The sequence below is a fragment of the Felis catus genome, chromosome B3, assembly GCF_018350175.1.
Source record: "Felis catus isolate Fca126 chromosome B3, F.catus_Fca126_mat1.0, whole genome shotgun sequence".
NCBI lineage: Eukaryota > Metazoa > Chordata > Mammalia > Carnivora > Felidae > Felis > Felis catus.
Genome location: NC_058373.1, coordinates 73,285,079 through 73,308,886, shown reverse-complemented (window position 1 = coordinate 73,308,886; position 23,808 = coordinate 73,285,079). Strand labels below are relative to the sequence as shown.

General features: G+C 42.1%; 3 protein-coding genes across 5 annotated transcripts in view; all 3 read right to left on the bottom strand.

Annotated features, from left to right (window-relative positions):
- Nucleotides 1–692: 692 nt before the first annotated feature.
- Nucleotides 693–13,286, bottom strand: LOC109500761 (olfactory receptor 49-like). 2 transcript variants are annotated; one of them, XM_045059671.1, is made up of 3 exons: nt 13,151–13,286; nt 4,278–4,676; nt 693–2,503 (listed from the first exon to the last, which is right to left on the bottom strand). In XM_045059671.1, the coding sequence occupies exon 3, from the start codon at nt 2,461–2,463 to the stop codon at nt 1,486–1,488; it is 978 nt and encodes a 325-aa protein (XP_044915606.1). In that variant the 5' UTR covers nt 2,464–2,503; nt 4,278–4,676; nt 13,151–13,286; the 3' UTR covers nt 693–1,485. The 2 variants fall into 2 exon arrangements, with proteins under 2 accessions (XP_044915606.1, XP_044915605.1); XM_045059670.1 differs by lacking the exon at nt 13,151–13,286 and adding an exon at nt 8,166–9,389.
- LOC111560858 (olfactory receptor 49-like) lies at nt 10,519–21,767 on the bottom strand. The gene is made up of 3 exons (XM_023255577.2): nt 21,632–21,767; nt 15,372–15,771; nt 10,519–13,597 (listed from the first exon to the last, which is right to left on the bottom strand). The coding sequence occupies exon 3, from the start codon at nt 13,555–13,557 to the stop codon at nt 12,580–12,582; it is 978 nt and encodes a 325-aa protein (XP_023111345.2). The 5' UTR covers nt 13,558–13,597; nt 15,372–15,771; nt 21,632–21,767; the 3' UTR covers nt 10,519–12,579.
- The window catches only part of LOC111560963 (olfactory receptor 49-like), a 31,391-nt gene continuing 28,142 nt past the window's right edge, over nt 20,560–23,808 (bottom strand). For both annotated transcript variants that reach the window (XM_045059668.1, XM_045059669.1), the window contains exon 2: nt 20,560–22,078. In XM_045059668.1, the coding sequence (XP_044915603.1) occupies nt 21,061–22,078 (1,018 nt within the window). In that variant the 3' untranslated portion in view covers nt 20,560–21,060. The remainder of the gene's footprint in view (nt 22,079–23,808) is intronic.

Below are 23,808 nucleotides of genomic sequence, written 5' to 3'. Positions count from 1 at the left end.
TATACTGCCTCTCAAAATGATTGATGTCCACAGCATGCCTTGTAGTTACTGGCTTTGCAGCTAGTAGACTTCCGTAGTACCCATGCCTATTTTTGTTCCCACCAGTTGGCTTGTACTAAGAATCAGCTGTTTGTTCACAAACCTCAATTTGATAATTGGACTTGTTATTATAGTTACATATTTTAGCTAAATAAAGATAAAACAATGAAACATGAGCATAACAACAAAGTTATCTATGAAAACCAAGTTGATTCCTTTCAACAGATTCCATAAAGCCAGATAATGAAAAAATTTGGTTGACTGAGGTGTGGGCAAGAACCGTGAAGGTTGGCAAACAAACAAAAAGCAAAAACTCTACAATTCTGCTCTCAGTTTCCCAAGCACCTATGAAATTTTTGTATTACTGAAACAAATCCTGAAAATTAGAGGATACCCAATGAACGTGGTTTAAACAAAAGAGATTACAACAATCACCACACTCATTCTCATAAAAAAGGATATTTATAGATTAGTGAATACATATTTGTTTATAGTTTTAATTTCAACTAAGTGCTTAAAATGTGTATCACCTTGAAAATTTTTTTAAATATTTATTTATTTTTGAGAGAGAGAGCCCACATGTGAGCGGAGGAAGGACAGAGAGAAGGAGACAGACGATTGGAAGCAGGCTCCACGTTAACAGAAGAGAACCCTATCTGGGGCTCAAACTCACAGAACTGTAAGATCATGACCTGAGCCAAAGTCAGATGCTTAACCACTTAACTGAGCCACCCAGGCACCACAGGTGTATATCATTTTTAAATTGTTCTTCTGCTTTAACTTCTCCCTTGCCCCCAGATAAACCACCAAGTTAGTCCTAGTCCTAATCTCTCTGAAAGGAACTTTTCTACCTGGATAGCCAATAGTCTTGGCATCATTTATTGATTTGAACTTCTTTTCTCTACTGACTAGAAAATGTACTTAATCATCTACTAGATCCTTATGTATACTGCATTATCTTTCCAGATTATCTATCCAGCTCCATTGTTCTATTTCTCAGTTCTTGACTTACTGTTTTAATACCTGATACTTTCTTTAGCTTAATATTTCTTGGATATTCCACCTCATTAATATTTCCATATATGTCTTACTTCTGAAGTTTATTATTAATATATTCTTGTTGAGGATCTTTATCAATTGTGAAAATTCTAGTGAAGAAGGTATTCTATCCTTCGTTATAACGTAAAAATGAGGCAAGATTAACAAACTCGGATACAGCATGGCATGAGAAGCATGAACACCTACCAGCATAGTAGTGGTATACTGAGTTTTCAATACCCTCTGAGAAGATTGCATAACTCAATAATATATGTAAGAAACCACTGTAGATTAAAGCACATGTTAAAAATTGTCAGGAATGAGACAGTTCATGGAGATCATGACAGAACTGCATTTGTAGAGGTTCAGGCAAGGAACAAATTTTCCCCATTCAGGCCCAGCTTATCTTTATGAGAGGAGCTTGCTTAATTGCTTGCTAAACACCTGCTTCACTTGTTTATTCCTGAGGGTGTAAATGAAGGGATTGAGCATCGGGGTCACCACGGTGTTGAGCAAGGCCACCACCTTGTTCCTGTCCTCCCCTTCATTTCCCTTGCCTGACCGGATGTACATGAAGATGCAGCTGCCATAGAAGAGAGACACAACGATGATGTGGGAGGAGCAGGTTGAGAAGGCTTTCTGCCTCTCCTTGGCCGAGGGGATGCGCAGGATGGTGTGGAGGATGTGGCCATAGCAGGTGGCCGTCACGGACAGAGTGCCCAGCAAACTGATGTTGGCCACAATAAAACCCAGAAGCTCTATGAGACTCGTGTCTGCACATATCAGTTCCAGGAGTGGAAAGTTGTCACAAAAGAAATGGTTAATGACATTGGGGCCACAAAATGGCTGCTGAAGTATGATGGAACTTGGAAAGACAATGAGAAGGAATCCTGCCATCCATGAACAAAGAACCAGCTCTATACAGACCCTTCTGCTCATGATGGTTGCATAACGTAAGGGGTTACATATGGCCACATACCTGTCAAAGGACATCACTGCCAGAAGGAAGAACTCTGTGGTGCCCAGGAAGAAATAGAGGAAAAACTGGAGAAAGCAGCCTGGGAGAGAGATGGTCTTGTATCCAGTCAGGATGTTGGTCAGCATCTTGGGGAAGATGACCGAGGTGAACCAGATCTCCAGGACAGCAAAGTTGCGGAGGAAGTAGTACATGGGGGTGTGGAGGCGCCTGTCCACGAGGGTGATGCCCACGATGAGGAGATTCCCCAGCAGAGTGAGGAGGTAGGTCAGCAGCAGCCCCAGGAAGATGAGCATCTGCAACTCACAGGCATCTGAGAGTCCCAGCAGGACAAACTCGGTGACAGCGGTGTAGTTCCGCATGGCTCCTCTGACCTCTGCTGAGGGTGGCCAATCAGAGGTGTGCAGCATCAGGAGGAGGGATGCTCTGGCGACCCAAGGACACTTGGAACTGAAAGGAAAGAGGGATTCAGAGCTGAAGGAGTCCTTTAATTCTTTGATCTCTGAGTCCCTTTGTCTCCCTCCTCACACATACTTTGACGAAACGTAAATCAATTTTGGGGGAGTCCTTGGGAAAAGTTTTCCCATTTCTCTGTTTCTATTAGGAAACTCCGTATTAAACCCCTTTCATTCTTTCTCACATTCATCCAACTGCTACAGGGAATCTCTCAAGTGTATTAAAATGTATGCCACTGCAAATCCTGTACCCGATGTATCGCAGACCTTGATAGAAAGCATTGGTGGAATACTTACCCTATAGCTTGTTACAGAAGGCATTTAAGTTAGAGATGGTGGTTGCACCTGAGCTCCATCATTCACCAACAAGTCTGGGACCGTTATCTACCTAACCAAAACTGTTTCCTTGGTGGGAACAGTAAGAGCACCTTTGTAAAAAGTTCTCCCACAACTTAAATAAATAATGCATTTCCAACACTTAGCACAAGGCTAGCCACAGAGCAAGCACTCACATAGTGTTAGGTATGTTCATTTCCTCCTTTGTGACTGAAACTCTAGTGGGACGATAATAAGAGGAAATCAGAGTAAAACTGGAGAAAAGATACCGTGACTTGGGCAATATGTACTGAAACAAACTGTTTAAAAAATACAAAGATATTATCAGCTCATTATGGAAAGCTTAGGAAACATAGAAAATCCATAGGAAACGGAGCAAAAATTTCACATGTAACCCCACAGAGACACTTTTATTCAGATTTTGATTTACTTCTACTGTATTTTTTCCATTCTTAGTGTTTAATAACAGTGTTTATTGCTTTACATACCATGCTCATAGATTATGTATTTTGTACCTCTTTCCTTCTGACATATTAGTGTCACGTTATTATAAACATTTTGTTAATCTGTTATTTGGCTGATACTTTTCAAGGGATGCGTGTGCTATGAAACTATATGCTATGATACATAGTGTGGGAGAGAGCATACATTCGCAGATGAGGCATCATGCTTAATTTTTTGGGATAATATCCTAATAATGATAACAAAGAATCGTAACAATTAACAGTGATATTCAAGATTGTTCGTCAGTCAATTTCAAATTTGGAGAGTATATATCTTTGTTTTAAGTGATTGTCACTTCTCTGTTTTACATTACTTAATATTGTCCTTAGAGATCTGGATACAGAACTACACAAGCTTGTCATTGGTTGTTCTTCATAGAAATGACAGGTTGAGGTGAGCTTCTGTAGGGAGGAGGTGACTCCATCCAAGACAGGAGCAGGACCTAATGTGATCAGATTGCATCAGAAAAGTGATAACATACGACATTATAGCTATGTGACATATGTATTTTCATGGAGAAGGACTGGATGAGAACCTGGGAAAAGGAACATGATTGCCAATCAGGATGGGAGGATCGTGGGTGATTTTTTTCTTTCCTCTTTTAATTATTGTAATGTTTGCTTATGAAATAACAAGTTCAAACTCATAAGAGGAACCAGCACCGTCAGCCCATTTGTGTTAAGAGTTGGGCAGAACGTTTCAGGAGAGACAAAGGGGAAACCAATGGCTGTCCATGAAAACGGTAAACAAAAGCTTTAGAGATTCTGGACCTGGGTCAGGATAGTGAGAATGATGAAAAGAATCAAAGAGGTCAGCTGGGCGGTAGCCTGCCTGTGGCACCTTAAACACGTGACAGGTTTCTGGGCAGGGTGTCCAGAGCAGTCGGATTCCCCTTCCCCTATTCCAAAAATTGCACCCATGCAGGTTACCTCACTAGCTGCCAGGTGAGGTGTTCTATTGTCTTCAAGGCAGTTGTGATGATGGAGACTCCTAGTTTTCAGAGGAAGCTCCTGGCTCTGCAATGTTGCCCAAGGACTGTGTTTCTTGGGGGATCCACCAGGGATTCAAAATGAAGGAAGCTCCAGAGCTGTAACATGGTCGGAAGCTCATGGACATAGGCGGGCCCTGTCCTCTTTGTACCGCACGTGTCCCAAACCTCCATGTTTCCAACAACCAGTCTTCCTTAAGAAATGCTCCGTGACTCCTTGGTCACCAACATCCCCAGATAGCTCATCTCTGGGCGTTCCCCAGAACTTCTGGGGTCACCAGTTTTTCAGGAAGTTTCTGTTGCTTCTGCCCCATCATAGCATCTCTGCTGGAACACTTTCCTGGGGAAATGGATGTAGAAACATAATCAATTATTCACCCATCTCTCCTAAACTAAGGCAGAGACAGACATCAATGTCGAGACTCATATGACTCATCTTCAACTGGGCTCAAGAGGTTTCTAGGCAGAATGGTACATGCCCTTCCAGGGGCATGGTGCCCATAGAGGATTCTGGGGTAACCTATTAGTGGCAGACTCCTTGTCTCTGTGGAGCTGGCATCGGCCTGGGCTGCCTGAGGTTCTGTTTGGTCTCCATGGAACTCAGAGATATACAGGGTACACAGCTCAAACTTAGCCGGTCTAGAGTGTCTCCCTCTTCTCTTGTAGGATGGAGCTGTGCTTCCCCTGAGATTCATTACCATCCGTGGTAATAGGGACCTGAGGAGGTCCCTTACCTCTAACTTTCTTCAACTTTGAGATTGAGAGTTTCCTTTGTTCTGGCTGAGAAACTCAAAACTCCTAATGAAGTTTAATGATAACAAAGAGGTGCAATTATGAAAACACTCAAGAAATATTTGTTGAGTGCTTATTGTGTGGCAAGTACTGGTCTACACACCAGCGATGTATAGGCAGAGTCTTGTGGGGACCAAAGACATTAAGCCATCACACTAATAAGTAATTGCTATTGTGACTAGTGTTCTGAAGGAGAGCTCATAAGATAGCCTGAGCTAGGCTGAAGGACAAGGGAAGTTGTTTCTGATGAAGTTGTATGAAGCTGAGACCTGTAGGATGAGTTGGCGTGTGGGGGATGAAACACTTTAATTAATTAGTTAATCCTTCATTCAACACATATTGAGCACCTACTATGTGTCAGGCTCTGTGCTGTGCACTGAGGATGACTATGAGTGGTGAATGAAACACACATGCTCCAGTCCCCATGGAATTGCCTCTCCATTGGGAGAACCTTGGTAAGAGGGCCTTGGGACTGTCCCCATCTTAGTCATTGACCCAGTCAAGTGAAAGCTACTCTGTGATACCACCTTCTTTCTTTGGTCACCAAACTACTGCCTAGAGTGGGTAAAACCGGCTGAGATAAATTGACTGCAGTAAGTAGTATGATTTTAGGAGCCAATGATGTGTTCGAAAAGCCAAATGAGTGACTGGCTTTCAGTTATCTGTTTCAAATGACTGAATGAAGTTAATTTGATTAGGGTTTCTCTCTCTGGGAATCTGGCTATTCTTGATGTGGTAAGATGACTAGGGTTGGCGACCCACTCTCTAACACCTCATTATGTCCTATAAACTGCTTTTGTAGTCACCTTACTTCTGGTAGGAGTTATGACTACACCAGTGACCGATAATAAGGATGCCCCAGTAGTTGGACAGGCGAGGGTAAAGAGTGAACATGGCCTACCCTGGTTATACCTGCTGGGATATGCTTATAGAAATTTTATTCCTTCTCTACTCAGACCAGAAAGGGCCTGGATTTCTGAGTCCTGTAGCTTTTGAATGGTGATCATCCATCAGTGGGCACCTGCGAGGCATGGTGAGAAATTAAAACATTGACTCCCCTACATGATAAAGATTCTCCCTTTTCTTCACTGGATCTTGAGAGGGCACTCTCAAGATCCCAAGGTTTTATCCTTACTTTGTGCCCAAGGTTTTATCCTTACTTTGTGCATCTTTGTTTCTGTGTAAAGGGCCTGCCATCTGAAAGAAAAACAACCGAATTTATTCTCCTCCAAACTGGAAAACTAGTCTTTTTCTCACACTAAAATTCAGAGGAGGAACATGTGTAAATATGTACTAACAAGACAGTAGAAGGGCTATGAAGGCATAGAGGTGGGTGTTTGAGGAAAGAAAAGGAGTGAGACCTGTCTTAGATGGATGTCCAGGAAAGGCAAGCCTAAGGAAGTATGAGTGCAGCCCACACTGGAAGGCAGAGCTTGGAGTTATCCAGGTGACTGGCTGGGACATTTCCAGGCAAAGACAAGATGGTATTTCAAGACCATGATTTGGCAAAGGAGTGGTGTTTTTGAAGCACAGAAAGAAGGCCAGTGAGTCACGAAGACAATGATAGTGATTTGAGATTTGGCTGGAGAGTTGTGCTGGGTTCCAGATTTGCAGAGCCTTGAGAGCCTCGTGTGGTAAGAAGGATGGTGCATTCCAAGTGCAACTGGAAGCTATTGGAAGGTTTTCAGCAGAGAAGGGACACGATCTTGTTTATGTTTTAAAAAGACATCATTCTGGGCACCTGGGTGGCTCAGTCGGTTAAGCGGCCTCAGGTCATGATCTCACGGTTTGTGAGTTCGAGCCCCATGTCGGGCTCTGTGCTGACAGCTCAGAGCCTGGAGCCTGTTTCAGATTCTGTGTCTCCCTCTCTCTGACCCTCCCCTTCATGCTCTGTCTCTCTCTGTCTCAAAAATAAATAAACGTTAAAAAATAAAAACAAATTTTAAAAAGGCATCATTCAGGATGCCTGGGTGGCTCAGTTGGTTAAGCGTCCAACTTTGGCTCAGGTCATGAACTCAAGGTTCAGGGGTTTGAGCCCCGTGTCAGGCTCTGCGCTAACAGCTTAGAGCCTGGAGCCTGTTTCTGATTCTGTGTGTGTGTCTCTCTCTGCCCCTCTCCTGCTCGTGCTCTGTCTCTCTCTGTCTTTCATTACTAAATAAACATTAAAAAAAGTTTAAAAAGGCATCACTCTGGCAGATAGTAGGAAGAAGAAATTGGAACAGGCAAGAGGAACAGGAAAGTGGATCAGGGGATTTATTGCAGGGTGTGGGGGGAAAATCACATAGGAAAATTGTCATCACTTTTGATGAAGAGTCAATAGAGTAGGAGAAAAAATAGGGGCAGGCATGGATTGAGGGTATGAGAAAAGGAAGTGTGGCCAGGGTATAAAACCTTGGAAATGACCAGGCCTGGCGAGGCAGGCAGAGGCAGAGCACAGAAAGGGGATCCTTGAGGAAGGGAGTGGTTGGTGGTTCGAATCGACTGCAGCCAGTAGATATCTGGGAAGTCTGTCTGCAAACATTTTTGGCTAGCTGGTAGTTGAGGAGTGTGAATATAGTTCCTGGAGAGGTTGGGGAACAGACTGGCAGAAACTAAGTAGAAAAACACGTCCTCAATGGATGGAAGAATAGGCATGTTCTCAGGATCAGGATTGAGGCACTGAATAGAAGGCCAGGATCCAATTCCCAGGACTGGGCACAAGAGCCTTTGTTTCAGAAACAGGGCAAAAGTTTAGTCACTATAAAAGGAGCACCAGGGTGAATGTGGACTACCAGGAAGTGAGGCTGAGGCTGTGTCCCACAGAGCTGGCCTGAATCTTTCCCAAATCTCCCTGCCTGCAGCCAGGATTGTCCCAGAACTTGGAGGGAAGGGTCAAATGAGGAAAGGACAGGTTTTGTCAAGAGGGAACCACCACTGAGACCACTTAAGAGTTGTCACACTGGGATTCTGCCATCTCCATTTTGCCCGCCTTGTCTTCTTTTAGCCATTGCTTTGTTACCTTAAATTCCATTCAGTCAAAGATTCATTGAACACTCACCTTGTGTTAGGTGCCATGGGGAACCCAACAATGAAGATGACATGGTCCCTGCTCTATAGGAGCCCAAGATGGAGTATTCTGTCTAGGTGATTATTATACAGGTGGATTGCATTGTAGCCTCTTGGAGATTCCATAGAGATTATGTTTGCTCCTAGCTACCAGAATAGCGACAGAAGTAATGCGGTCTCTGTGTTGTTAGAGAAGTTTGTGACACTCAGTGGGACATCAGATAGCATATTTACTTGGTGTCACAGATTGGTCTTACATACTTCTTGTGATAGGCAGCCTCTGAGATGGCCCCAGGGTCTGCACCCTATCGTATTCATGTCCCTGTGTAATCCTCTCCCCTTGTGTGTGGCTGGAACTGGTGACAAGCTCCTAATGAATAGAACACAGGAAAAGAGATAAGATGTCACTTCTGAGAATGTTCCAAAGATTCTGTGGTTTCCGTCTTCTATGCCCTCTCTTGGTCTCTTGACTGTTCTGAGGGCAGCCAGCTGCCTTGTTTTGAACTGCCTTGTGGAGAAGCCCGTGTGTCAAGGAATTGAGGTCTCTAGACAACAGCCAGCAAGGACTTGAGGCCTGTCAGCAGCCACATGAGGGGACTTGGAAACAGATCTTCTCCCAGATGGAGCCTTGAGATGGCTGTCATTTTAGTTTATGCCTTGGTTATAGCCTTGTGAGAGATCCTGAGCCAGAGGCACCAGTTGAGTCATGTCCTGATTCCTACCTCAGAAACTGTGAGCTAATAAGGGCTTGTTGTTTTAAGGTGCTAAGTTTTTGGATAGTATGTTACACAACAATGGATAATGAATACTGTTCTCTTCAGGATTCTAGCTTTTATTTTTGAGGTGTCATAGTGGGGTACTCAATGCACGATGAGCTGAGTACAGATATCCTACTTCCTGTGCCTTTGGTCTTAAGCTCTCCGCTGATGATAGCTACTTTGAACTTTCTTTATACTCTAAATCTTGAGCTTAGTTTACTCATTAATGATTATCATATAAAGTCTTAGAGAGTAGTATTTGTTACTCTGGATTTGAATATAGAGATTTCATCGTCCAAGTGGTTAGTGACGGGCTTACAAATACTAACATCACAATTTCTTCTCAGCTCTATGACAATTCTGCTTTTTGGATAGCTTTTGTGCTATAAACTAAACAATGAGAATGAGAAATAGACAAGTAGACAATTCCATTGCCACCGGAAACTGTTACGAAGAGTTCCTTGTCTCATGGGGTGCCTGGGTGGCTTGGTCGGTTGAGTACCCAACTTCAGCTCAGACCATGATCTCACAGTTTGTTAGTTGGTTAGTTCATGAGTTCGAGCCCCGCCTGCTTCAGATCTTGTGTCCCCTTCTGTCTCTGCCCCTCCCCGACTGGTGCCCTCTATTTCAAAAAACCGACCAACCAACCAACAATCTAACATTAAAAAAAAAAAAAAAAAAAGAGTCCTTGTCCTAGTCAACATGCTTATCCCAAGTTTGCTGTGTCCACAATACAGTTGCCTAAGACAGGACCAACTCTGAACCTCCTAAGCCAGCTTTTCTCCTTACTGCTTTGTTTCTGTGATAACATCTTTTGGATTACCTAGACTCAATATCCGGGGCTCTCCTTTAATTCTGTTTTTTCCTGTGATCGTTTTTCCTCTTTAGTACCCAAGCCCTAGCAGGTTCTGCCTGTGCAACATCTCTTACATATTTTTTCTTGTTGCATTGCCATGTATACTACTCAAGTTACCTCTTGTTTGAAGTATTTCGCTTATCTTTTTAACTTTTTATTAAATTTCAAACATATACAAAAGTAGAGAGGTTATATAATGAACCTCCATATAATCGTTACCTAACTTTGACAATAACTAAGTCATGTCCATTCTTGTTTCACCTACACACCCCCCAGTTTCCCCTTTCCCATATTATTGTGAAACAAATCCCAGACATCATGTCATTTCATCTGTACGTTTCAGTAAATATTAAAGCCATAGTACTCTTTAAAATGTAAATATAACACCATTACTACTTTTTAATTTTTTTTTGGCTTCAGGAGTAGAATTTAGTGATTCATCACTTATGTGTAACAACCAGTGCTCACCATAACAACTGCCCTTCTTAATACCCATCGGCCATTTACCCCAATCCTCCACCCACCTCCCTCCATCAACCTTCAGTTTGTTCTCTTTTGTTAAGAGTGTCCTATGGTTTGTTTTCCTCTCTTTCTCTCTCTTTTTTTTTTTTTTACCTTCCCACATGTTCATCTGTTTTTTTTTCCTTTAAATTCCATATATGACTGAAATCATATGGTATCTGTCTTTCTCTGACTGACTTACATGGCTTAGCATAATATACTCCAGCTCCATTATTACCTTTAAAAATGAAAAATACGTCAATCATCAAAAGGATTATTATTTTAATTTGAATTGTCCTGACTATTACTATGGTTGACCATCTTGCCTTATTGATTGGCTCTTTGTGTTTGCTTTTCTGTGAAGTATCTATGCATATCCTTTGCTCTTTATCTATTGGGTGGTTTGTCTTTGTATATTATGAATAATAACCCCCTATTAGTAATATGCATTTTCCATCTACCCCCCCTTCCTACATACCCATTCAAACAATTCTTCCTACAGTTCTCTTTCCCTTGACCGGTGGATGGGATTCAGGATATGTATGATGAATTTTCTGGCCACTCATATTATTTTAGAAGTTCTCCATTCGCTATAAGTCCAAAGAATCGGGTTATTACGTTGCCCAATTCTATGTAATTGTTAAAATTCTGAACATCACTGAAAGTGAACAGGTACTCCTTGCTCCACTTAAGGCCTCTTTCAGGTGGGAAATCTTCAGAGGGAAAAGGTGTGTGCTGTTGGCTTCATCTGCCTTAACTCTGTATGCCCACTTCCCCCTTGCCTGTGTTTTCCACCCCTGCCCTCTTCCAGGGATATGGGACAGGGGGGTGGTGGCAAGTAGGGGATGGAGAACCTAGAGGAAATGGAAGGTGATACGGACAAAGATAGTAGTGGTGGTGGTGGTTAGAAGTGGTGGGGTGCTGTGTATATTTTGAAGGCATAATCTACAGAATTTGCCAATGGATTGGCTGTCTGATATAAGAGAAAGAGGGAGAGTCAAAGATAAAATAGTTTTGCTCTATCTGGAATCTCTTTTTTCTTACTGTGGTAGAATACATGGAAGATAAAATTGACCATTTTGACCATTTTAAAGTGTACGGCTCAGCGGCGTTCACAGTGCTGTGCAATCATCAGCACTACCCCTCTCAGACCCTTTTCATCATCTGAAACCAAAACTCTGCATCCATTAAACAATACGTCATTCACACCCCCACCTCTAGCCCCTGGTTCCCACCAGTCTACTTTCTGTCTCCATGATTCTGACTACTCTAGATACCTCACATAAATGGCATCAACCAATATTTGTACTTTTGTGTCTGGCTTCTTTCACTTAGCAGAATGTCTTCAAGATTCATCCATTTTGGAGCATGTGTCACAATTTCCTTCCTGTTCAAGGCAGAATAATACCCCATTGTATGTTTATAGCACATTTTGTTGATCCTTTTATTCATCAGCAGACATTTGAGTTGTCCCCATATTTGTGGTTAGTGTGAATAATGCTGCTATAAACGTGAATGTACAAATATCTCTTTAAGTCCCTGCTTTTGCTCCTTTTAGATATATACCCAGGCTGGATTGTATAGTAAACCTATGTTTATTTTTGAGAAAGTGCCCTAGAGTTTTCCACAGTGGCTGCACCATTTTCCATTCCCACCAGCAATGCACAAGAGACAGGAGACTGAGACTCAGAGAAGTAACCAACCAGTAGGTAGAAGAGCTGTTACCGATAGGAATGAAGAATTTCTATCAATTTTAATAAAAACAAGCATAAGAAGTTTGTGTACAAAATAATAAGCAATTGCGCTTAGTCCTCTGTTGAGTTCTTGCTGATGTATTACTGTGAGAGGAGCACAAGTGTGAAATGAGGGCAGTGCTAACAGAGAACTGTTAGCACCCTCTCGTCTGAGGGTGTTGGAGCAACAGACCCCAAAGAACCAGTTAGGGTGCAAGTACTTATTGAGTATTTATATGGTCAATGACAATGGGTTGGTGCTTGAGGCTTGTGGTGAATTACAGAGCTGGGACCTGCTCCCAAAGAGCTCTTTGTATTCTGTTGGGAAGCCAGGCAGACACAGATGGAATGAAGAGAGTAATTCAAATCTGATAATTAATAAAAATGCTTTGGGGATCTAGAGAGCTTATGAGTTTACGCTGAGTTGCATAGTGACTGGCACCCCAGAAACATGGCAGCAGAGAATTTTCTAAGTGGGAAAGTCTCCATTTCTGGCAGGGGCCTGAATCGTGTTAGCCTTCCTGGGAATATTAGTTTCAGCCTCTTAATTCCACAGGTTTATAAGAAGAGCTTGTTTACCTGCTCCTTAAACACCTGCTTCACCTGCTTGTTCCGCAGGGTGTAGATGAAGGGATTGAGCATCGGGGTCACCACGGTGTTGAGCAAGGCCACCACCTTGTTCCTGTCCTCCCCCTCATTTCCCTTGCCTGACCGGATGTACATGAAGATGCAGCTGCCATAGAAGAGAGACACAACAATGATGTGGGAGGAGCAGGTTGAGAAGGCTTTCTGCCTCTCCTTGGCCGAGGGGATGCGCAGGATGGTGTGGAGGATGTGGCCATAGCAGGTGGCCGTCACGGACAGAGTGCCCAGCAAACTGAGGTTGGCCGCAATAAAACCCAGAAGCTCTATGAGACTCGTGTCTGCACATATCAGTTCCAGGAGTGGAAAGTTGTCACAAAAGAAATGGTTAATGACATTGGGGCCACAAAATGGCTGCTGAAGTATGATGGAACTTGGAAAGACAATGAGAAGGAATCCTGCCATCCATGAACAAAGAACCAGCTCTATACAGACCCTTCTGCTCATGATGGTTGCATAACGCAAGGGGTTACATATGGCCACATACCTGTCAAAGGACATCACTGCCAGTAGGAAGAACTCTGTGGTGCCCAGGGAGAAATAGAGGAAACTTTGTAGGAAACAGCCTGGGAGAGAGATGGTCTTGTATCCAGTCAGGATGTTGGTCAGCATCTTGGGGAAGATGACCGAGGTGAACCAGATCTCCAGGACAGCAAAGTTGCGGAGGAAGTAGTACATGGGGGTGTGGAGGCGCCTGTCCACGAGGGTGATGCCCACGATGAGGAGATTCCCCAGCAGAGTGAGGAGGTAGGTCAGCAGCAGCCCCAGGAAGATGAGCATCTGCAACTCACAGGCATCTGAGAGTCCCAGCAGGACAAACTCGGTGACAGCGGTGTAGTTCCGCATGGCTCCTCTGACCTCTGCTGAGGGTGGCCAATCAGAGGTGTGCAGCATCAGGAGGAGGGATGCTCTGGCGACCCAAGGACACTTGGAACTGAAAGGAAAGAGGGATTCAGAGCTGAAGGAGTCCTTTAATTCTTTGATCTCTGAGTCCCTTTGTCTCCCTCCTCACACATACTTTGACGAAACGTAAATCAATTTTGGGGGAGTCCTTGGGAAAAGTTTTCCCATTTCTCTGTTTCTATTAGGAAACTCCGTATTAAACCCCTTTCATTCTTTCTCACATTCATCCAACTGCTACAGGGAATCTCTCAAGTGTATTAAAATGTATGCCACTGCAAATCCTGTACCCGATGTATCACAGACCTTGATAGAAAGCATTGGTGGAATACTTACCCTATAGCTTGTTACAGAAGGCATTTAAGTTAGAGATGGTGGTTGCACCTGAGCTCCATCATTCACCAACAAGTCTGGGACCGTTATCTACCTAACCAAAACTGTTTCCTTGGTGGGAACAGTAAGAGCACCTTTGTAAAAAGTTCTCCCACAACTTAAATAAATAATGCATTTCCAACACTTAGCACAAGGCTAGCCACAGAGCAAGCACTCACATAGTGTTAGGTATGTTCATTTCCTCCTTTGTGACTGAAACTCTAGTGGGACGATAATAAGAGGAAATCAGAGTAAAACTGGAGAAAAGATACCGTGACTTGGGCAATATGTACTGAAACAAACTGTTTAAAAAATACAAAGATATTATCAGCTCATTATGGAAAGCTTAGGAAACATAGAAAATCCATAGGAAACGGAGCAAAAATTTCACATGTAACCCCACAGAGACACTTTTATTCAGATTTTGATTTACTTCTACTGTATTTTTTCCATTCTTAGTGTTTAATAACAGTGTTTATTGCTTTACATACCATGCTCATAGATTATGTATTTTGTACCTCTTTCCTTCTGACATATTAGTGTCACGTTATTATAAACATTTTGTTAATCTGTTATTTGGCTGATACTTTTCAAGGGATGCGTGTGCTATGAAACTATATGCTATGATACATAGTGTGGGAGAGAGCATACATTCGCAGATGAGGCATCATGCTTAATTTTTTGGGATAATATCCTAATAATGATAACAAAGAATCGTAACAATTAACAGTGATATTCAAGATTGTTCGTCAGTCAATTTCAAATTTGGAGAGTATATATCTTTGTTTTAAGTGATTGTCACTTCTCTGTTTTACATTACTTAATATTGTCCTTAGAGATCTGGATACAGAACTACACAAGCTTGTCATTGGTTGTTCTTCATAGAAATGACAGGTTGAGGTGAGCTTCTGTAGGGAGGAGGTGACTCCATCCAAGACAGGAGCAGGACCTAATGTGATCAGATTGCATCAGAAAAGTGATAACATACGACATTATAGCTATGTGACATATGTATTTTCATGGAGAAGGACTGGATGAGAACCTGGGAAAAGGAACATGATTGCCAATCAGGATGGGAGGATCGTGGGTGATTTTTTTCTTTCCTCTTTTAATTATTGTAATGTTTGCTTATGAAATAACAAGTTCAAACTCATAAGAGGAACCAGCACCGTCAGCCCATTTGTGTTAAGAGTTGGGCAGAACGTTTCAGGAGAGACAAAGGGGAAACCAATGGCTGTCCATGAAAACGGTAAACAAAAGCTTTAGAGATTCTGGACCTGGGTCAGGATAGTGAGAATGATGAAAAGAATCAAAGAGGTCAGCTGGGCGGTAGCCTGCCTGTGGCACCTTAAACACGTGACAGATTTCTGGGCAGGGTGTCCAGAGCAGTCGGATTCCCCTTCCCCTATTCCAAAAATTGCACCCATGCAGGTTACCTCACTAGCTGCCAGGTGAGGTGTTCTATTGTCTTCAAGGCAGTTGTGATGATGGAGACTCCTAGTTTTCAGAGGAAGCTCCTGGCTCTGCAATGTTGCCCAAGGACTGTGTTTCTTGGGGGATCCACCAGGGATTCAAAATGAAGGAAGCTCCAGAGCTGTAACATGGTCGGAAGCTCATGGACATAGGCGGGCCCTGTCCTCTTTGTACCGCACGTGTCCCAAACCTCCATGTTTTCCAACAACCAGTCTTCCTTAAGAAATGCTCCGTGACTCCTTGGTCACCAACATCCCCAGATAGCTCATCTCTGGGCGTTCCCCAGAACTTCTGGGGTCACCAGTTTTTCAGGAAGTTTCTGTTGCTTCTGCCCCATCATAGCATCTCTGCTGGAACACTTTCCTGGGGAAATGGATGTAGAAACATAATCAATTATTCACCCATCTCTCCTAAACTAAGGCAGAGACAGACATCAATGTCGAGACTCATATGACTCATCTTCAACTGGGCTCAAGAGGTTTCTAGGCAGAATGGTACATGCCCTTCCAGGGGCATGGTGCCCATAGAGGATTCTGGGGTAACCTATTAGTGGCAGACTCCTTGTCTCTGTGGAGCTGGCATCGGGCCTGGGCTGCCTGAGGTTCTGTTTGGTCTCCATGGAACTCAGAGATATACAGGGTACACAGCTCAAGCTTAGCTGGTCTAGAGTGTCTCCCTCTTCTCTTATAGGATGGAGCTGTGCTTCCCCTGAGATTCATTACCATCCGTGGTAATAGGGACCTGAGGAGGTCCCTTACCTCTAACTTTCTTCAACTTTGAGATTGAGAGTTTCCTTTGTTCTGGCTGAGAAACTCAAAACTCCTAATGAAGTTTAATGATAACAAAGAGGTGCAATTATGAAAACACTCAAGAAATATTTGTTGAGTGCTTATTGTGTGGCAAGTACTGGTCTACACACCAGCGAAGTATAGGCAGTCTTGTGGGGACCAAAGACATTAAGCAATCACACTAATAATTACTATTGTGACTAGTGTTCTGAAGGAGAACTCATAGGATAGAATAGAATAGGTAGGATAGAATTTAGTGATTCATCACTTACATCTAACACCCAGTGCTCATCCCAACACGTGCCCTCATTCATGCCCATCACCCATTTAGCCCATCCTCTCCCCCAACTCCCCTCCAGCAATCCTGTTTGTTTTCTATATTTAAGAGTCTCTCATGGTTTGCCTCCCTTTCTGTTTTTATCTTATTTCCTCCCCCCTCCTTTCCTGTATATTCATGTTTTGTTTCTTATCTGTTTGCTTGCTGGGTTTTTTGTTCAAAAATTTTTTTAAGTTTATTAATTAATTAATTAATTTATTTATTTAGTGTGTGTGTGTGTGTGTGTGTGTGTGTGTGTTTGTGTGTATGTGTGTGTGTGTGAGAGAGAGAGAGAGAGATAGCATGCACTCGCACACATGAGCGAGGAAGGAGCAGAAAGAGGTGAGAGAATCCTAAGCAGGCACCAATCAGGGTTCAATCTCACGAACTGTGAGATTATGACCTGAACCTAAATCAAGAGTCAAACTCTTAACTGACTGAGCCCCCAGGCACCCCCAACTGTTTGTTTCCTAAATTCCACATATGCATGAAATCATGTATTTCTCTTTCTCTGACTGACTTATTTTGCTTAACATAATACACTCTAGTCCATTATGCAATGGACTTTCAGGCTCTTTCCATAATTTGGCTATTTGAGATAGTGCTGCTACAAACATTGGGGTACATGTGCCCCTTCGAATCACCACTCCTGTGTCCTTTGGATAATTTCCTAGTAGTGCAATTTCTGGGTCATAGCGTAGTTCTCTTTTTTATTTTTTGAGGAAACTCCATACTGTTTTCCTCAGTGCCTGCACCAGTTTGCAATCCTACCAACAGAGCTAAAGCGTTCCCCTTTGTCTGCATCCTTGCCAACATCTGTTGTTTCATGAGTTAATTTGATCCATTCTGACAGGGATGAGGTAGTATCTCACTGTGGTTTTGATTTGTATTTCCCTGATGATGGGATGTTGAGTATCTTTTCATGTGTCTGTTAGGAATCTGGATGTCTTCTTTGGAAAAGTGTCTATTCATGTCTTCTGCCCCTTTCTTCACTGGATTATTTGTTTTTTGGGTTTTGAGTTTGATAAGTTCTTTATAGATTTTGGATACCAACCCTTTATCCAAAATGTCGTTTGCAAAGATCTTCTTCCATTGCGTTCTTTTAGTTTTGTGGGTTGTTTCCTTCGCTGTGCAGAAGGTTTTTACCTTGATGAAGTCCCAGTAGTTCATGCTTGCTTTTGTTTCACTTGCCTCCAGAAAAATGTCTCGTAAGAAGTTGCGGTGGCCGAGGCCAAAGAGGTTGCCACTTGTTTTCTTCTCTAGGATTTTGATGGTTTCCTGTCTTACATTTAGGTCTTTCATCCATTTCAAATTTATTTTTGTGTATTTTTTCAATTCATGAGCATGGAATGTTTTTCCATTTGTGTCTTCTCCAGATCTTTCAGAAGCTTTCTATAGTTTTCAGCATACAGATCTTTTACCTCTTTCGTTATGTTTATTCCAAGGTATCTTATGGGTTTTGATGCAAGTGTAAATGGGGTCAATTCCTGGATTTCTCTTTGTGCTGCTTCATATTGGTGTATAGAAATGCAACTGATTTCTGTATGTTGGTTTTGTATCCTGCGACTTTGCTGAATTCATGGGTCAGTTCTAGCAGACTTTTGGTGGAGTCTTTTGGATTTTCCACATAGATTATCATGTAGTCTGCGAAGAATGAAAGTTTGACTCTTTCTTGCATATTTGTATGCCTTTTATTTCTTTTTGTTGTCTGATTGCTGAGGTTAGGACTTCCAACACTATATTGAACAACAGTGGTGAGAGTGGACATCCCTGTCGTGTTCCTGATCTTAGGGGGAAAGTGCTCAGGTTTTCCCTGTTGACAGCTGTGGGTCTTTCATATATGGCCTTTTATAAAATTAATTAATTAATTAATAATGTTTATTTTTTTGAGAGAGAGACAGAGACAGAGGGTGAGCGGGGAGGGGCAGAGAGAGAAGAAGACACAAAATCTGAAGCAAGCTCCAGGCTCTGAGCCATTAGCACAGAGCCTGACGGGGACTCGAAGTCGTGAACTGTGAGATCATGACCTGAGCTGAAGTTTGACACTTAACCGACTGAGGCACCCAGGTGCCCCTCGTATATGGCCTTTATGATGGTGAGGTATGTTCCTTCTATCTCTACTTTCTTGAGGGTTTTTATTTAAAAAAAGATGATGTATTTTGTCAAATGCTTTTCTGCATCTATTGAGAAGATCATGTGGTTCTTATTCTGTCTTTTATTAATGTGGTGTATCACGTTGATTGATTCGTGGATATTGAACCACCCTGTAGCCCAGGAATAAATCCCACTTGACCTGGTGAATAATTCTTTTAATATAGTGTTGGATTCAATTTGCTAGTATCTTATTGACAATTTTTGCATCAGGGAAATTGGCTTATAATTATCCTTTTTAGTGGGGTCTTTGTCTGGTTTTGGTCTCAAGGTAATGCTGACTTCACAGAATGAGTTTGGAAGCTTCCTTCCATTTCTATTTTTTGGAAAATCCTCAAAAGAATAGGTACTAATATTTCTTTAAATGTTTTGAAGAACTCACCTGGGAAGGCATCCGGCTTCCATGTATGTCTATAGCACATTTTGTCGATCCATTCATTCATCAACAGACATTTGAGTTGTCCCCATATTTTGGTTATTGTGAGTAATGCTGCTATAAACGTGGATGTACAAGTATCTGTTTGAGTCCCTGCTTTCAGTCCTTTTGAGTATATACCCAGAAGTGGAATGGCTGGATTGTATAGTAAATCTATGTTTATTTTTCAGGAAGTGCCCTAGTGTTTTCCACAGTGGCTGCACCATTTTCCATTCCCACCAGCAATGCACAAGAGCTGTAATTTGTTCACATTGTTGCCAACACTTGTTATTCTCTGTTTTTCACATTTAAAAAATACTAGCCAGGGATGCCTGCCTGGCTCAGTCAGTAGAGCATGTGACTCTTGATCTCAGGGTTGTGATTTCAAGCCCTAGTTTGGGTGTGGAGCCTACTTAAAAAAATTAAAAATAAATAAACTAAATAAAAAATACCACCCATCTTAATGGGTATGAAGCAGTAAGTTCATTGTGAATTTGAGTACAAATTCACAATGTGAATTGTGAATTGCAATTCATACCTTGCACACCTTTTCATGTGTATTCAGCCATTTGTAGAATTGGGTTGCTTGTTTTTGTTATTGAGGACCTATTTTTTGAGTTTATAGAAGTATGTAATCCCATTTTCAATCCATTCTGTGGTAATTTGTCTAATTAATTTTTCTATTTCTTTTTAGATTTTTGATAATTTTCTTTTTTCTAGGAAATCATCCATTTCCTTCTGTTTTACAAATTTGTTTTCAAAGAGTCACACATGATTTTTTCTTACACAGATCGTTTCTACCCTGAATTATAGTTCTTGTGTGTTTCTATCTTCCTTGTTAGATTTCAAATCTTTCAAAGGCATAAAATAAATTTTATATCCCAGGCCACATAGTACATCCTTGAGCATGACCTTTGTGTAATCATTATTTTGGAACAAGTAAATACAGTAATTGGTTTCATTACTTATGTAATATTTGTTTATTTGTTAATATAGCTTTATTTTTGCCATCGCCAAAGTGGTGAACACTCTAGTATCAAATTTCAATAGGTCAAGTAGTATATTTCACTTTATGTAATATTTAAGATAACATTTGGGATACACAATTCATTATGGCATTTTGAGGGTGACCAGTTGTCACTGGTATGAAATTCAGAAGGAAGAGACAGAAGGTAGGACGAGAAATGGAAGGAAAGAACTAACATTCATTGAGGCCTTACTGTGTGCCAATCACTGTTTGAGGCACTTTGCATAGAACATCTCCTCTGACATTCATCAGAGTCCTTTGGAATGCACATTGTGTCCCCGTTTTACAGATGGGAAGACTAAGGCTCAGAGAAGTAACCAACCAGTAGGTAGAAGAGCTGTTATCAATAGGAATGAGGAATTTCTATCAATTTTAATTTAAAAAAGCATAAGAAGTTTGTGTATAATAATAATAATAATAAGAAGAAGAAGAAGAAGAAGAAGTTTGTGTATAATAATAAGTAATTGGGCTTGTCCTCTGTTGAGTTCTTGCTGATGTATTACTGTGAGAGGAGCACAAGTGTGAAATGAGGGCAGTGCTAACAGAGAACTGTTAGCACCCTCTCGTCTGAGGGTGTTGGAGCAACAGACCCCAAAGAACCAGTTAGGGTGCAAGTACTTATTGAGTATTTATATGGTCAATGACAATGGGTTGGTGCTTGAGGCTTGTGGTGAATTACAGAGCTGGGACCTGCTCCCAAAGAGCTCTTTGTATTCTGTTGGGAAGCCAGGCAGACACAGATGGAATGAAGAGAGTAATTCAAATCTGATAATTAATAAAAATGCTTTGGAGATCTAGAGAGCTTATGAGTTTACGCTGAGTTGCATAGTGACTGGCACCCCAGAAACATGGCAGCAGAGAATTTTCTAAGTGGGAAAGTCTCCATTTCTGGCAGGGGCCTGAATCGTGTTAGCCTTCCTGGGAATATTAGTTTCAGCCTCTTAATTCCACAGGTTTATAAGAAGAGCTTGTTTACCTGCTCCTTAAACACCTGCTTCACCTGCTTGTTCCGCAGGGTGTAGATGAAGGGATTGAGCATCGGGGTCACCACGGTGTTGAGCAAGGCCACCACCTTGTTCCTGTCCTCCCCCTCATTTCCCTTGCCTGACCGGATGTACATGAAGATGCAGCTGCCATAGAAGAGAGACACAACAATGATGTGGGAGGAGCAGGTTGAGAAGGCTTTCTGTCTCTCCTTGGCCGAGGGGATGCGCAGGATGGTGTGGAGGATGTGGCCGTAGCAGGTGGCCGTCACGGACAGAGTGCCCAGCAAACTGAGGTTGGCCACAATAAAACCCAGAAGTTCTATCAGACTCGTGTCTGCACATATCAGTTCCAGGAGTGGAAAGTTGTCACAAAAGAAATGGTTAATGACGTTGGGGCCACAAAATGGCTGCTGAAAAGTGATGGAACTTGGAAAGACAATGAGAAGGAATCCTGCCATCCATGAACAAAGAACTGACTTCACACAGACCTTTTTGCTCATGATGGTTGCATAACGCAAGGGGTTACATATGGCCACATACCTGTCAAAGGACATCACTGCCAGTAGGAAGAACTCTGTGGTGCCCAGGGAGAAATAGAGGAAACTTTGTAGGAAACAGCCTGGGAGAGAGATGGTCTTGTATCCAGTCAGGATGTTGGTCAGCATCTTGGGGAAGATGACCGAGGTGAACCAGATCTCCAGGACAGCAAAGTTGCGGAGGAAGTAGTACATGGGGGTGTGGAGGCGCCTGTCCATGAGGGTGATGCCCACGATGAGGAGATTCCCCAGCAGAGTGAGGAGGTAGGTCAGCAGCAGCCCCAGGAAGATGAGCATCTGCAACTCACAGGCATCTGAGAGTCCCAGCAGGACAAACTCGGTGACAGTGGTGTGGTTCCTCATGGCTCCCCTGACCTCTGCTGAGGGTGGCCGATCAGAGGTGTGCAGCATCAGGAGGAGGGATGTTCTGGGGACCTCAGGAACTTTGTAACTGAAAGGAAAGGGGATGAGTGTTCCATTTTTGTGTGACAGGTTCCTTTATTTCTTTGAAGGACGTATCTTTCCATCGCTCACTACTCAAGCTTGTTTTGTAAGTTCCCTGGGTTTCCCATCTCATGTTTGATCCCTGGCACGTCTGTGTGTTGGAGGAAAAAGTGGTGATTTTAAGGGTGGCCTAAGTAAAGCCCCAAAGCAAATATTATCCTTGCTTACTTTTTGAACCAAACTTTTCTTCTCAACACAGAACGAATCCTATTGCCCCCAACATTATAATCTATTTCCAATACTTTTTACTTTTATATTTATTCCAGCCATAGGTCTTTTTCCATAAATAGTTCATATTTGAGGGCAGTAACCTCTTTTTGCTTAACTTAGCCATTCACTGCAACAATCCATATCCTCGGTAAACTGATTTAGAATGCATAGATGCTCTACTGTTTTTCAAGATTACCTGAAATTTGATACCTTTCATGAGTATTTGGATTACTAAAAAAAAGAGGAAATTTATGAGAGAAAAGCACAACTCTTACAAATCAAAAAAGAATAATTCAAGTAATACATGCATAAATAAAAATTCTTAAGTGGAAGTTTGGTATTCAAGATTTAATGATGTATCCAGGTTCTTCTCTTACATCTCCTTGTGGACTCTAGATACAATAGACTCTTTGAGATTTCTTAATACTGTTTTATGCACCTGTGTGTCTGCACATGACATTCTTTCAGCTTGGAATTATCAGCCTTTCAAATATTATTTTTCCTTTAAGTCTCTCCTCAAAAATTGCTATCATTTTTATGAATGAATGGATCTTTCCTCTGTATCCCTAATAATTTTATTATATCTCATTTGATTTGTATTGAATTTTATATTTGTTTTTCATTTGTTGTTTACTGAGTCAAAAAATTTCTTGGGGTGCCTGGGTGGCTCAGTTGGTTAAGCATTCAACTCTTGATTTTGGCTCAATTCATGATCTCACAGTTTGTGAGTTTGAGCCCTGTGGGGGAGCCTGCTTGGGATTCTCTTTCTCCCTCTCTCTCTGTCCCACCCCTGCTCATGCTCTCTTTCTCTCTCTCTCTCTCTCTCTCTCTCTCTCTCTCTCTCAAAATAAATATAAAATAAACTTTAAAAATTTTCTTTTTAAATTTGTTTTTATACAGCACTTAGGATGAGTTTCTTGAAATAATCAGCTTCAATAAACATCTACTGAATGAGTAAATAACATCTCAAATGCCTGAGAGATGGATGTGGTGGTGTTTGACAAAGAAGAGGTTGAGGGCTCATTTATGTCCTACTTTCTAAGGGACAGCTACCTTGCAGAGTCATATGCCAAGTAGTCTTAAACTGGCCCATGTGAAGAGAATTTGCTTTTCCTCATGAGAGGGTGTATGTATGTCCCCACAAACATCCTCTAAAGGGACACTCTCCATCTCTGAGATGATCTGGATTTTGAGCTAGTAAATAGAGCTCTGGTTGGGTCTGCCCCAGTGCTTCCAGCAGCAAAACCCCCAGACCTCCAAACCCTTAAAAAGGTCTCTTTCTAAAAGTCAGCATCCCCAAGGGGTGCTTGGCTGGCCCAGTCAATAGAGCATATGAGTCTTGATCTTGGTTATGTAAGTTCCAGCCCCATGTTGGGTGTAGAGATTACTTAAAAATAAAAATCTTAAGGGGCACCTGAGTGGCTCAGTTGGTTAAGCATCCCACTCTTGATTTTAGTTCAGGTAGTG